Source organism: Rhododendron vialii, chromosome 7a, assembly GCF_030253575.1.
Source record: "Rhododendron vialii isolate Sample 1 chromosome 7a, ASM3025357v1".
Lineage (NCBI taxonomy): Eukaryota > Viridiplantae > Streptophyta > Magnoliopsida > Ericales > Ericaceae > Rhododendron > Rhododendron vialii.
The window spans coordinates 13,360,103-13,375,119 of record NC_080563.1 but is presented as its reverse complement, the minus strand read 5'-3'; the positions used below and the strand labels follow the sequence as shown (position 1 = coordinate 13,375,119).

At 35.8% G+C, this 15,017-nt stretch overlaps 2 protein-coding genes across 3 annotated transcripts; one reads left to right on the top strand and one right to left on the bottom strand.

The window, feature by feature from the left end:
• The first annotated feature begins 8,452 nt into the window (after positions 1-8,452).
• LOC131332670 (uncharacterized) lies at positions 8,453-9,736 on the top strand. The gene is made up of 2 exons (XM_058366969.1): positions 8,453-9,308; positions 9,450-9,736. Exons 1-2 carry the CDS (start codon positions 8,453-8,455, stop codon positions 9,734-9,736), a joined length of 1,143 nt encoding a protein of 380 aa, XP_058222952.1.
• Positions 9,737-10,629: 893 nt separating this feature from the next.
• LOC131332066 (glutathione S-transferase T3-like) lies at positions 10,630-12,627 on the bottom strand. Of its 2 annotated transcripts, XR_009201587.1 has the most exons (4): positions 12,511-12,627; positions 11,652-12,113; positions 10,981-11,568; positions 10,635-10,891 (listed from the first exon to the last, which is right to left on the bottom strand). XR_009201587.1 is itself a non-coding variant. In XM_058366124.1 (3 exons), exons 2-3 carry the CDS (start codon positions 11,871-11,873, stop codon positions 11,260-11,262), a joined length of 531 nt encoding a protein of 176 aa, XP_058222107.1. In that variant the 5' UTR covers positions 11,874-12,113; positions 12,511-12,627; the 3' UTR covers positions 10,630-11,259. The 2 variants fall into 2 exon arrangements, 1 of the variants encoding a protein (XP_058222107.1); XM_058366124.1 differs by having other exon boundaries at positions 10,630-11,568.
• Positions 12,628-15,017: the final 2,390 nt, after the last annotated feature.

Below are 15,017 nucleotides of genomic sequence, written 5' to 3'. Positions count from 1 at the left end.
ATTCGACAGATCCGGATCCGGATCCGGATCCGATAAGACACAATCCGATCCGGATCCGATAAGACTCAAATCCGATAGTGGAAATCCGGATCCGAATCCGAAAAATCCGGATCCGATCCGAAAATCCGAATCCGATCCTGAAACTTTTTTTACTTCAAAAATTTTAGCCAAAAAAAAATATTTTTTTCAAAAAAATACAATTTTTTTTTTCAAAAAAAAATTATATTCAGAAAAAAAAATTAAAAAATTTAAAATAAAAAATAAAAATAAAAATACAACTTCTTAAACATTTTTTTTTTCAAAATAAAAATTTTACTATTTTTTTAAAAAAAATTAAAATTTTAAAAAAAAATAAAGTTCGGATTCGGATTGATAACGGATTTAATCCGATCCGATCCGGATCCGTATTGAATTACCGGATCCAGATTATCGGATTATCGGATCGATGTTATCGGATTCGGATCCGGATCCGGATCGGATTTTTCGGATCGGATCCGGATCGAATCCGGTCCATTGACAGGCCTATTTTCAATGGTTTAAGTGAATTCGAAGGTCCTAAAGCCTATGTTTAAGAAACATTGGGGAGGCGTTTTTGTAACGACCTGGATTTTTGTCCCAATTTTTTTTTCTTAAATATAATATTATTAGAATTATTTTTCTTAATGCAATTCTTTTTTTAAATACAATTATGCATACAATACATACATGTATTTTTTTTAAATTTTCCTACACATACATGCGTACATGCACACTCCTTCTCCTCCCTCACCTCAAACTCTTTTCGTCTCTCCGTCTCCTACTCAGTTTCTACTTTCTCCCTAACCCTAAAACTAAGCTAAATTCGTCCATTCCAAATCCATGAACCCAACCCTATTAAATTCACTCTTATTCTCTTCCACCAAAATTTTCCTATAAATACCCCACCCCATTGACCCACGAAATTTACACCACAATATTCCCCACGCCCCACCAGTCCAAAAGAGAGAGAAAATCCAGAGAAAACCAAGTTTCAATCCATAGAGTTTTAGAGAGAGAAAAAAAAGAGAGAGAAAAGTGGGTTTCATATCAAGACCCAACCGAAACTCAATCCAACCATTCCAATCTCTTCCTACTACTCCTAGCATCACAAAGCATCGTCCAATTTGGTTCCAAAGTCTCCCGATCAAAAAAAAATCGAAGTCTTCTTCCCCAAAATTCAAGATTTGTTTTTAAATCAATTCGATCCGATTAAAGGTATTATAATCATATCCAACCTCTTCTCTAAGTATATTAAGTGTTTATATGCTTAACATTATGTCCCGAACAAAAAAAAAAATAGTTTAACGCGCGTTTTCTGCCATATTCGTCAAATTGATATTATGTTTGAGCCCGACACTTTATTTGTAATTATTTACGAAGAAGATGATCCGTCTGATATTTGTTTACAACCTGTCTTATATTAATATTATAAAAAACTACTGAATTGATATTATTTTCATACAATATAATATCAACTTAATATAAAACGTATTAATTATATCAGTTTAATTTATCTGGTAGATTAAGTTGGTTTTAAACGTTTCGAAACAACCTTGCGGCCTCCCGAACACCATTTTTGACACCCGAACTATTTTTTCTAGACTTTTCACACCTCAAAAATCATAACTTGTTAAGATCATATATTTGTTTATTTAATTATCTATTTATTAAATTATTTATTAGTTATCTATCAAAGTTTACAAACGAAAAATTTTTACGACCTTCCAAACAACTTTTTAACATCCAAACTAATTTTCCCTAGACTTCTTGCATCTCAAATATGATATCTTGTTAAATTAATATTTTTTTTATTTAATTTACTATTTATTGTTATTTCTATAGCGTTTCCAATCAAAAATTCTTTACGACCTTATAAACCCTATTATAAATGCTCGAATAATTTTATTTAGACTCTTTACATTCTGAAGATGAAACTTTGTTAACCTCAACATATTTTAATTAGTAAATTATTTATTATCTATTTACTTCACTTTCGGCCACTTTATTTAACGTCTTTATTTAAATAAATCCCGTGACTCTCCGAAACCAACTTTTGACACTCCACTGGTTGCATAGGACCTTTTGGACTCTTATTAAAGTTATGATAAATGTTTCAATATTTTTATCCAATTAATGTATTTAATTAATTTTTAATTAATCTATTATCTTAGAATTAATTAATAAAAGCCTAGAAAATTTTCCTTTTAATTCCTTTTAAAACTCTTACTTTATTGTTGACATTGTGACTATACAAGATTAAGGGCAACGACCCGTTCATAATAAGTTGCGTGGTTACGTTGTTTATTAATTATTTTAATTAATATTGATTTGTTGTATATTGCATCGATACTTGATTTAAGTGTTAGATTGGACCCTAGAGACATGGGGTGGTATGCGAGTAGAATTCATCTAGACGATGCTAGATAATGGATGAATTAGAAAATTTTATTTCTAAATTGCCTGCAGGCGTGATGTTGAGATTTGTGATGAGATTGAAACTGGCGGGTGTCCAGTGATGAATTGATATACTGGCGGGTGTCCAGTGGTGATTGTGATATGGTTTGTGAAGTGGTACATAAGATAAGCGAACTCTAGTCGTGATTCAGGCATGATAAGCTTTCCCCTTGTTGTAGTTATTGGGATGCATACTCGGTACATAACTTAGATGCATCTGCGACAGCAAAGGGAAGTGATCTCATGGGACCGAGCATGGCTAGTGGTTGGGGAGGAAAGATCCCGCGGAGTAGATCTTAGATTTCACGTCAAGTTAATGGATAGTAATGAACTGATTTATGTGAATCAAACTCTGTCTTGCTTTTTCGCACTACTATTATATTGCTGCTTGCTAACTGTAATGTAAGAGGGGTGGTTGGGTTAGATTATTCTATTGGGTGATTTATCACTCATGGATACGTCTGTATCCTGGCAAATTGTTTGCTTCGGCGATCAATTTGCTAGAGGGCGCAGGATTCACTGGAGATGATTCAAAGATGTTGCAGTTCAACACGGAAAGAATATCAGGAACGAAGATCGAGTATGTTTCGAATTTGTATCAAGCCAAGAGTCAGCTCTGAAATTAATGTATTTTGAATCAACAAATTTATCTTGTGACTGTAATAGTTAAACTTTATTTTGAAAAATTATATTTATTTAGCAAATTTTCTTAAAATTTTATTTTATTTTGCTTCCGAAAAGTCGGGGCGTTACAGTTTTGGGTCAAAGGGTTGAGGGTTCAATAGTCTAAAGTACATAGGAGTATGTTGTAAAGCTAAGTGTAGAGTTATCTCAAGCACCATTTTCATTAGTCAATGAGGGACTCCAATCTTTATACTTACGGTGGACCAAATTTAAAAATATGTTTTTATTCGTCCACGTGGGTGGTCAATATACAGAGAAAAAAAATCAAAAAAAGAAGAAGAAGAAGGAGAAGAAAGTATACAGGAGTAGTAATAAGATTGAAGGCAATTTAAAAGATCTTGCATATGAGGACGGCTGTATGATCTTAATCTTGTACAAGCAATTAAAAAATTTGTAAAAATTAAACACTTAAATTTGGGAGGGCGAACCTGTAACGATCCTAAATTTTGGCGATAAAATTTAATGCTCAATTATCATTTCTTTTTACTTAATTTTAATTTTATAACCTATTCTAAAGAAAACCAAATCAAGTACTAAGTATATACGTACCTACACATATAAATATATTACACCCCACTGTTATTATTATATGTGGATAAAATCCTAGACTAGTTATACATATATATATCCATAAGCATTTTTTTTTTTTTTTTTTTTTTGATAAACATAAGCATTTATTGCATGCATGCATATATTGAGAAGAGAGAGCCGAAAAGAGGCAAGGGAGGATGAACTTTTATCCATTCTTTGACTCTCCCCTTATCACTTATCCAATTACAGTAGACTTGGAGGGCAAAGAAAAAAAAAGAGATAAAGCCGAGAGAGATAGAAGGGCTCTGCCTATAAATACTAGTAACTTCTCTCCCCACTTTTCTACACTTTCTGCCGCCCGCAAACTTACCCGACGCCGCTAGAATCAAATTCTACCGCCTAGAAGAAAGGTAGAAATCTCTTACCTACTCACCTAAGTATAAATATGGATGTGCTATATGATATCGAAATTAGAATTTTTATAACATTACATGTTCAGATTAATTTTTGGGATTGAATGATGAGTACCGTTACTATCGATCACGAGTACGTAGAAACCTTCTATCTACTCACCTAAGTATAATTAATGTTACAATATTGTTTATTAAAGAGATTGAAATTGAAATTTTTGTATGATTCGCATGTTAATATATATATATTTTAAATATACTGATTCGGGCATCTCGTATTTATATGGTTATATTCTTTGACCTCGACTGTAAAGATAATTAAACGAAAATGATGTCGTTAAAATTTAGTTAGTACAGTGGATTCAATTAAGCGAAATGGAGATTTCAGAATTCTTGCTTGTTATTAAATTATAGAAAGTGAGATGGTATCATCTGGACACGTGAATGGAATTTTAAAGTGATTTATTATTATTATTATTAAATGGTGCCGACATGGGTATTTTGAAAGGAAACATGAAATTTAAATGTGGACTCTACATGATTATTTGTATACTCTAATGTTGAACGCGTGAAATGATACATGTGTACGAGACACGAAAGACAAGAAAATTGTTGAAAAGTAGAAAGGAGGAAAATTGAAAGAGTGGATTGACAATTGTGTGAGCATGAGAACCCGGTAAGTCCATTGAAGATGGTCAGCGGAATTATGGTTCCAGTATGCGTGTGTGAGCATGGGAGCCCGGTAGGTCCTGAGAGAATGGTCGGCGGAACCATGGCTCGGGTATACGTGTGTGGCCTAGGAGCTTGGTAGGTCCTGAAAGAATGGTCAGCGGAACTAGTGCCGTGTGTGTTGAGAAATGTGAAACAATTAAAGACTGAGACCTCGGTAGGTCCGTAAGAGACGGTCAGCGGAATCAGTGCTTTTGCGTGGCAAAATCTGAACTTAGCCTGTGAGCCCGGTAAGTCCTGAAAGATGGTCAGCGGAACCAATGCTCGAGGAAATAAGATGGAAAGTGGAATCGATACTGGAAAAATGAGGACACGGTTTACGACACGTTGCGATGATGATAAACTCTGACAAGATACTGACACTTTATCTGTTGATTTGATTTTCATGAGATGAACTGTTGATTCCTGAAATTTACTATTCAAAGTTAGATACTAATTTTGTTAGTGTACGGGACATAGGGGTAGGAGTTAGCTACTAAGCTTAATTGCTTATCGGATCTACTTTTGTGGACCTGGCATCTTATGCCAGATAATAGAGATGGACAGGAAGAGTACTGTCCGTCTCTATCAGTTTGGTGCAGAACAGATGGTTGCAGAAGAAGACGGGCGCCCTAAGGAGTAGAAATTATCTCAGTACCGTTTCCAAAATTTGGAATAATGTAATTGAATTTATAGGACTATTTGGATTTGTAATGACTTAATAATCCTCTTTATTTAAATAAATGACAAACTATGTTTTAAAATTTATTTACTTAATGTTCCTAAAAAATCGGGGCGTTACAGAACCTACGGTATTTAGAACAATTTAGTAATATAATTCTATCGTAATACCTATGTTATTTTAGAAAATTTTGATGTGGGTAATTGCCAGTCACTAATACGGTAATACCCAATCCGCCCTTGTGTCCTTCACTTCCTGCACAGTATAGTTTTTTTTTTATCCGATCCTGCACAGTATAGTTGCTTGCTAATTTTGTACAGGATCAAAGTTTTATGAAGCTGTTTTAGCAAATCCTAGTCTTCAAATTAGATTGGATGGTGTCGGTTTTGATATTTTTCAGACAAAAATCCGGAAATCAATTTGATTCATTACTAGGAGGGACAAACTATTTTGTGAATAACTTTCAAAAAGAAACTTCAAATCAACCCCTCCCTCTCTCTCTCTCTCTTAAAATAGTGAACAAGAGGTTTGATTTCATTTTTAAATTTTGTACATGCAGAGGGTACGTTCATAAAAAGTTATGGAGCCGACTATTCGCAGCCCCGTATTTTCTCCCTTAGCCTACTACATTTCGGTAACTAGTTGTTGAAAATTATACATACCATTTCAGTAAATAGCTGTTGAAAACAAGATTATATTACGGTAACTATATGTCGAAAATATGTTCAACCTTCGGTAAACAACTGCCGAACATACATTTTCGATAAATAGCTGTTGAAAAAAATATTATATTTTGGTAATTGTATGGTGAAAATGTATCTCAATTTCGGTAACTAACTATCGAGTATATTTGAAAATTTTTAACGAGCTAAGGGAGAAAATACGGGGCTGCGAATAGCCGCCCCTAAAGTTATTTAGGCACCATGAAGCAATTTTTACTAGTTACGAATGTACGATGAACTAATTTTCTCTGTATTAGTGCACGAAATGCAATAATGGTGAGTCTTCTTTTTTTTTTTTATCAGAATAATAATGAGTCTTGGCTTCAGTGAAGTTAAAGAGGGGGGAAATTTCAAAATACCCCCAACCTTTATTCTAAATTTCAATTAGACTTTCAACCTTTTAAAAAAATCAATTTTACTCTCAACGTTATCTTCCGTTAATCAAAATGCTCCCTTCCGTCCAAATGACTAACAGATTTTGTTAAAGACTCCATTAAATAGTGTCTCAATCGAATTTCGATGATTCGAGCCGCTCAATCAATAAAAAACTGTTCAGATGAAGTCTTTTCCGATCGTTTTTTTCTGATTTTTCACGAGTACTCTTAAAATCACTTTCTAATCACATTGAGCAACTTAGATCATCAAAATTCGATCAGAAAAGGGGAGGTGCGGACCAAAGCAAAATCTGGATGTCCTAACTTGAACAAAATCCGGATCAGTCCGCACCTCCTCTTTCCTGATTGAGCCTCTGGCCCCTCTTTGAATTCGTAATAATAATTCTCTTTCCTGAGTTAAAAAAAAATAGAAAAAAAAAAACAGTTAAAAGCTAAGGTTAGTTCAAGCTGAAACATGCTGAAAAGAAAAAGTTTAGGTTACTCATTTAACAATGATCACTTCGTTCTTTGAATTTGAAAATAGTCAATTACTATTAATTAGTTGATCAAATTCATGTAATTTTATTTAATTTGGAATGCTGAAATGATCTTGTTCGTTTACTTTTAACTCAAACTGACAACCTGTTAGAGCATCTCCAACACTACTCTTTACTTTACTTAGCAAAAAAGTACAACAAAAACAAAAAGGTACTCCCTCCATTCCATTTTTATTGTCTATTTTTGAATTGCCTGTCATTTTTAATTACTTATATCTTTCAATCTATAATGTTTTTCATAATTTTGAAAACTTTGTATTATATAATTAATCGAAGTCTATCAAACAAGATCTATATTGCATATTTTTCATGATCCACACTAAAAGATATAGACAAAAGACATAAAAGAGACAAATAGAATAATGAACAATGAAAATGGAATGGGGGGAGTACATCTTAATTGTCTTTATTCACTTTTTCATCTATGTATTCCAACCATACTTTCTATCTCGACTATCTATTCAAACTATATATGTTCTAGTTTGTTCATTTGTACCAATATATTTTATGGTTGAAGCTAAACATATTACTTAAATAAAGCAAAAAATTACTCCAAAAAATATCTCAAGCAATAGCAAATCATAAATTTCCAGTAAATGTCACCAAATAGGGGGAAGAAATTAAGATAAACAAAGTACTGACATTCAAGAAAAAAATTATAGTAATTACGTAACCTAATGTCTAACCAAAAGACATGGGAGGAGGGAGAGACGTTTTGGTGGGAGTTCCTAATGTGGCGAGGGGGAAAGGCTGGCTAGTACTAGCCAGTCAAAATGGACCTAAGAAAGCCTGATAGCTAGTGGGTTGGAGTAGGAAAATACATTTGGGCTAGCTATTGTTGCTAAGAGGGCCCAAGTAGCAAGTGGGTTGGAGAGCCTCTCCAGCAATTCCTAGCCATTTGGGCTAGGAAATATGCCAGAAATTGGATTAGCTAGCCACCAATTTTTACAATTTCCCAATAGACTAGCCTTTAGGCTATGCAAAGGGAAAAAAAAACGGTAACCTGCTCTTTTCCAACCAACAGCTCTATATATCAAACGGTAACCTGCAAAAAAAAAAAAGGTACCCTGCTCTTTTCCAACCAACAGCTCTATATTCCACCGGAATTCTTCCACTTCCAACAACTATATACATAGATCTGAACTATTTTTTCCTTTCATCTATATTCTCCACCAACTTTCTTCCCATTTCTAGGACCATCTCAATTTTTTTTTTTAAACTTATTAACCTTCACTCTTTCCCATATTTGCTCTCATTTTCACAACCATCTCAATTTTATTTTTGTCGATACGTCATTTCGTCTTTCTAAATTATGTCTCGCAATGCTCTACTAAATTTTCTCCTTCTTGACTCAGACGACGATGATTTGGAGATACTTACCGTAATTGCTATGGAAGAAGAACGACTAAAAAGTGAGAGAGAAGTAGTGCTACATCATGGTTCTGTTCAAGGTCGCAAATATATTGATCGTGGTACTATCCTTGGCCATGAAAGGATATTTCGCGACTATTTTGCGGAACCACCCGCTTATCCTCCCGAGTACTTTCGAAGGAGGTTTCGTATGAGCCGTTCTCTTTTTCTCCGTATTCAAGCTGCGATAGAAGCACATGATCCATACTTTGTCCAAACAAGAAATGTTGCCAGAAAGCTCGGCTTGTCTTCACTTCAAAAGATGACAACAGCAATTCGGATTCTTGCTTATGGGGTATCAGCTGATTTTTTAGATGAGATTGTGAGGATAGGGGAAAGCACCACATTAGAGAGTCTAAAGAGATTTGTCATAGCGGTGATTGAGATTTTTTCTGATGAATACTTAAGGTCACCCACTAGTGATGACATTGCTAGATTGCTAGTAGTTGGTGAACGGCGCAGATTTCCTGGGATGTTGGGAAGTATTGATTGTGTGCATTGGAAATGGAAGAATTGTTCAACGGCATGGAAAGGAATGTATAGTGGCCATATTCGCGAACCAACAGTTATTCTGGAAGCGGTAGCTTCGTATGACCGATGGATATGGCATTCATATTTTGGATTACCGGGAGGTAATAATGACATCAACGTGCTAAAAAGATCATCGGTCTTTACTGAATTGGCCCAAGGATGTGCTCCTCCGGCCAATTACTCGATCAATGGTCATAACTATACGATGGGATATTATCTAGCAGATGGTATATATCCTCGGTGGTCTACATTCGTGAAAACAATTCCACATCTACAAGGAAACAAGAAAAAATATTTTGCAGCAGCCTAAGAATCAGCAAGGAAGGATGCAGAGTGTGCATTTGGAGTGCTTCAAGCTCATTTTGCAGTTATACGTCAACCAGCACGTTTTTGGGGACATAGCATGCTCAAAGTTGTTATGAAAGCATGCATAATAATGCATAACATGATCATTGAGGACGAGCGAGAAGATGATGCACAAGACTTTGAATATGAAAGGGATGATGGACCTCTCCCCGAACCAGTATCACATGAGCATACAACGGAACTTATGGAGTTCATTCGACGCCAACATGTTATTCGAAATAGAGAGACTCACTCCCAACTTCAATCAGACCTCGTCGAGCACTTATGGGAGCGACATAGCCAGTCATAGGAATTTGGAGTAGTTAAAATCATTTATGCAATTATGTAATCTGATTTGTGCAGGTATTTAATCCCATTTATGCAATCATGTAATCTCATTTATGCAATGGACAGTGAGGTGAAGTATTTGATTGAGGAGTGGTACAATGTCCCCTTTGTTTTCAAGCTGATCTGCCGTATGTACGATATTATTTCTTTTGACTGCATCTGCATGGCTTTCAAACGTGATAATGTAGGTACCATGTTCAGGGCACTTGTTACTGGAGAAGGTATGCCTTGTTTGATCCTTTGGATGTTATGTTCATCTCAATGAATTTTCATTTGACTGAAAAACATATATTACTGGAAAGAACAAAAAAGGTTCGATTCTGTGCCAATCGTTGCCCAAAAAATAATTCATCATGACTCTTTGTAATCGACTTTATTCGGCCATGTCTCTGGATTGCACAACTTTGATCATAAATTGCAAGTTTTAACTGGAAAACATGAAAAAAAATGACAAATCTCACAGAAAAAGATTATAATATCTGTTTACAAAATGTGAGAATATTTACTAGAAAAAAGATGGAAAGGAGCCACCCATGTATGATGAATACTATGAACAGAATTTTCATTAGCTCAATTGAAGTGATCACAAAGAACAATCTCGTTGAATGAAATACTGCTATGAAGATGTGAGAGCATCACCAGGTTCACTTTGCCTTGCGACAATGAGAAATCCCAAGCAATATACGAGTTTAGAGATTCCACAGTAAATGAAACCTAGCAGAGAACCCTGTTCATCAACTGTCTGGAAGGAAATTCCTATCAATGAAATATGCACAAGCTAACAGATGTTCTTAGCAACAACTGTCTACAGGATTAGCCATTCTAAGTTTCCAAACAGTTCACAGAATAAAAAAGTTCAGACTTCCAAAAGATTCCAGCACGAGGGTCGAAATCTAATAATGATGCTAATTTAATAACATGCCAAGAAAACATAGGCAATGGAAGATTCTAGGTATACCGGTCAGTACCGGACAGTAGCACAAACTAATATTTACCAAAATACACCCAATCCTCAGTTCTTGGTACAATAGCATGTGAATTTTTTTTGGCAATAGATATCCAAAAAAGACTACATGTCCACAAAAGTTCAACCCTCCAAAACGTCTAGATGTCCAAACTACTTCGACCCTCCAAAACGTCTAGATGTCCCACAAAAGTTCAACTACCAATACTACTTGAATCCTCCAAAATGTCTAGATTTCCCACAAAATTTCAACTACCAACCCTTTTAAACCTTTTTTCGCGCTCTTGAAGGATTTCCATTTGCCGACTTTGATAGTACTCTTGTTGCACATGAGGCAAGACACTTGTATCCAGTAGCATTATCCTGTCCTCTTTTTTGAACTGTTTCATACGTAGCTTTTCTTTCTTAATAGCATTTCTCTCTTGCTCCTCACGCAGTCTCTCTTTATCAAGTTGGTGTCTCTCTTGCTCTTCAACATGTAGTTGTTGGATGATGTCCATTTTCTTGTCGCTCGTTTTCTTTTATTCTTCCTTTATGTCAGTTAGTATTCCTACAAGAGGAGAACTAGGAATTTCAGCTAACTTTCGTTTTTTCTTCTCAGCTTTGGTACCTATAGGTCTCTCCAAGTCCACAAAGGTGGCATCACATTCTCCAAGATCTACCAACTCGGGAGTAGAAGAAGAAGGTATTGTCCAAGTTTTGTTCTTCTTTGTTTTTTTCTTCTCAACATCGACATGCCACTTTGGTTGGTACTTCAAAATATTCCAACAGTGCTCAAATTGAAATGAGCTTCCATGGAGTTCCTTGTACGATTTGTTTGCTTCAGTGACCTACAAACATGTAAACAATTACCTCGTCTGTAAAAAGTGTGAAATCAATAATCAATGTAATTATTTATATTGAAACTCAATACATTGTCTTCCTCATTCATACCACTTTGATGCTTTGCTTCAATTCCAGCAAAGCATCCACAGAACTTGTTAACTGAAAGTTGAATGGTCGACCACCTATTCATCAGAGAATTCTCATTACGCTGAGCCAATGGCATGTGCTCATGAAAGTAATCCCACGCTCTTCTCCAGTATGTTTTCAGTTTCTGGCCATTCCCTTGCACGGCATCCAAGCTAACATGCATTCAAATATGCCGATACAAGCAATTTGTCTTCTTCAATGGTGAACTTGCCACCACGTTGAGCTCTCTTAGGAGTGGATCCCTTTTGAGGTGGGGTTTGAGATGCTTGGGTAAACACTTGAGCATGTGGATTTGCATAAGTAAATCCAAATTCATCTTGAGGCTCCCTCTCAGAATGATCTTCAAGGATCACACCATCTTGTAAGAGATTTGTGAAATATGTATCTGGTCTCGCATCCATCCCTAGAAGAACAAGAATGTAGGTATAATAAAAGAAGAAGAACCGTAAGCCAATGCAAAAAACAAAAAAAGCATCTCTCATGTCATCTCACCTATTCAGAATCAAGAAAACCAACAAGCAGCATGTAGGAAAATTTAGGGTAGAACAAAAACTGCAATTTCTCTAGTTTTAAGCATCCCATATATTGATTTGTTTACACATAAGCATGTCAAGTCTGGCTTAAAACAGGACCAACATTCATTCCCTCTAGTATTCATTGAACAGTCTAGCTTAATCGTTTCACCCATGTGAGTTTCAGAGAAGGGACCACAAGGAAACAAGAAGACAAAGGAATTAGAAATTGGGTATGCAAAAAGCTATGAAATCAAGCTCATGCTATGTCAGCTTATGAAGTTATACCTAGGAAAGCTAGCACTGAGATATTTCCTTATGATTTGATAATGGTTGCGATTCCCGCCTGTAAATGTCACATGATTGAATAAAGTTAGGATCAAAAGGGAACAAAACGAAAAAAAATTTACGCGTTGGAAGTTAGACTTATTTCCTTATCCAATGACTGCATTTGAACTTTGAAGCATGGATTTTGGCAAAGTGTTCACGAAGAAAACAAGAGTAACAGGAACCATTTGAATTTACTTGTTGGAAGTTCCACTTCTTCCCTAATCCAGTAGCTGAATTTGTAATCATAGATTTGGGCAGTTGTTCATAAATGAAAAGGGAACGCATGTATATATGTAGCAGGCACGTTTTAGCATATCGAGAGTGTGTCCAAATGTGTCCCTGTCCTAATCATGTCGAACAAAGATACATTTTTCTCAGCATATTCTGTTCGAAACATAGCCTATATATATATTGAGAAATCCAAAAGTTCCTAATGAAGGGATACCATGGCACAAAAATGCAGATGAAATTTCTCACTAGCCCTAGTTGGCTAATGCAAAGCATAAATCCTTCTAAATGAAAAGCAAATCCTATGCATAGTAATTCTTAACTGCCATCTTCAGTAATGTGAAATCGCCGACCACACATGTAGAAGATCCAAATCGATATAGTCGAAGGAGAAGGAGCGATAGCAAAACGACACCATGAGTCAAGTACATATAGGACGGGCATGTCGTTTGATTGAAGCTAAAACAATGTGCAGCATATAATATTCTCTGTGACAAATAGACAAAGCAATATATATGCAGCATTGCATAGTTGTTCTGCAACAAGTATCTCAAGATAGCAGAACAAAGTAGAGGAGAAAAGAAATCAAGTAATTTGAACTTGAATCAGCTTTTCGAGTCCTAATTAGAATTACGGATAAAGTGTTCCAAGCTGCAACTTTTATCACACAAGTGATTCTTATTATAAAAGATGACCAAAATAAGAATCTAATTAACAGGATCCTTTGAAAATTAGAGCTATATATTTCATTTCATTAAAATCTTGCTGCTTATGCGAGAATGTGCGTGACCTGCTTCAAGGGAAGTTTTCATGGCAGCTGCTTTATCGAATGCAAGAAAACAAAAAGCCAACTTCACTGGCCTGTTTTATTTCTCGATCGCCTTTCTTCATGTCAATCAAACCATTTGGGTTACTCAAATACCACTTGGCCATTCTAGCCACCAATCTTACCAGCTACTTCCCGACCACTTCTCTCTCACATATTTGTATGGGGCCTTATTAATTATGGGGGCCAACACATATGCGAGAGAGGAGTGGTTAGTAGGAGTGTACATAGCATTGTTGCTAACCGAGCCATAATGACAAAACTGACACTAAATCTGAACAAAACAGAGAACCCAACAAATATTATTCCGGGAACAAGCATTTGGCTTGATCTGGATTTTCAGTATCGTATGAGAAATTGGTTAGCCAGTCAGTAGAAACTGAGCCGATAGTCGAATCTTTTGTTTTTCTTCACACATCACATAAAAGCAAGCATGAAAATCCTACTTTTCCTAAGCCAAAATCGAAAATCTAACTGGCAAAAAAACTAATGAGCAGTACCGAAATAACCCACAAAAGAAAATAAAAAAAAGAATCCAACGAATCACTGGCGACACTCGGACATGGATGTACAATCAACTAAACACAATCCAACTGTAAAATCAACACGCACAAATACAGTACAAAATCCTAGGGAATTGTGGTAACCCTAGTTTTGCATGTAATTTAGGTACCAATTCTATAACTATGATCTAATTCACACAAATTATCTTCTCCGATTTCATACCCCAATTGACGTTGATGAAAAAATTAATCCCATAATCTAAACCTAAATCATGAAGTTCAAATTAATTTCGACAGAGAGAGAGAGAGGAATACCTTGTCGATGTTGATGAGGACCATGAAAAATCTCCACAACCCTAGAGTATAGAGGGAAAAGAGGAAGAAACTTCACGCGGGAAAGCGAGAGCGGTGATGAACTTCGCGCGGGAGATGACAAATCGAGGGGAGGAGAGAGGGAAAAGAGGAAGAAATCGACAGAGCGAGGCTGAAATACCTCACTCTGATGAGCGAGGTACTGTAGCACCACGTCATTTCGCCCACGGTGAAGCGAGTCTGTTGGATTTCCTCTTTTTGTGCTTTGGCTAGCTATTTAAGCTAAATGTTCCAATTGCCTATGCAGTTGGAGATGCTCTTATAACATGGAGTAGAGATCTCCATTTCATAAGAGGATGTAAACCCCAAGAAAATGGGTGCAATGGCAGAATAAAGGGCATGCAAAGGAAGTTTTATCAAGATAATTCTACTAAACGAGCCCATTGTGGATCCTACAGAACATTCACTGTAGAGGGCATGCAAAGGAAGTTTTACCAAGATAATTCTACTAAACGAGCCCATTGTGGATCCTACAGAACATTCAATGTAGTAATTTGAACTATTCATCTTGTAGGACTCATAAACTAATACATCAA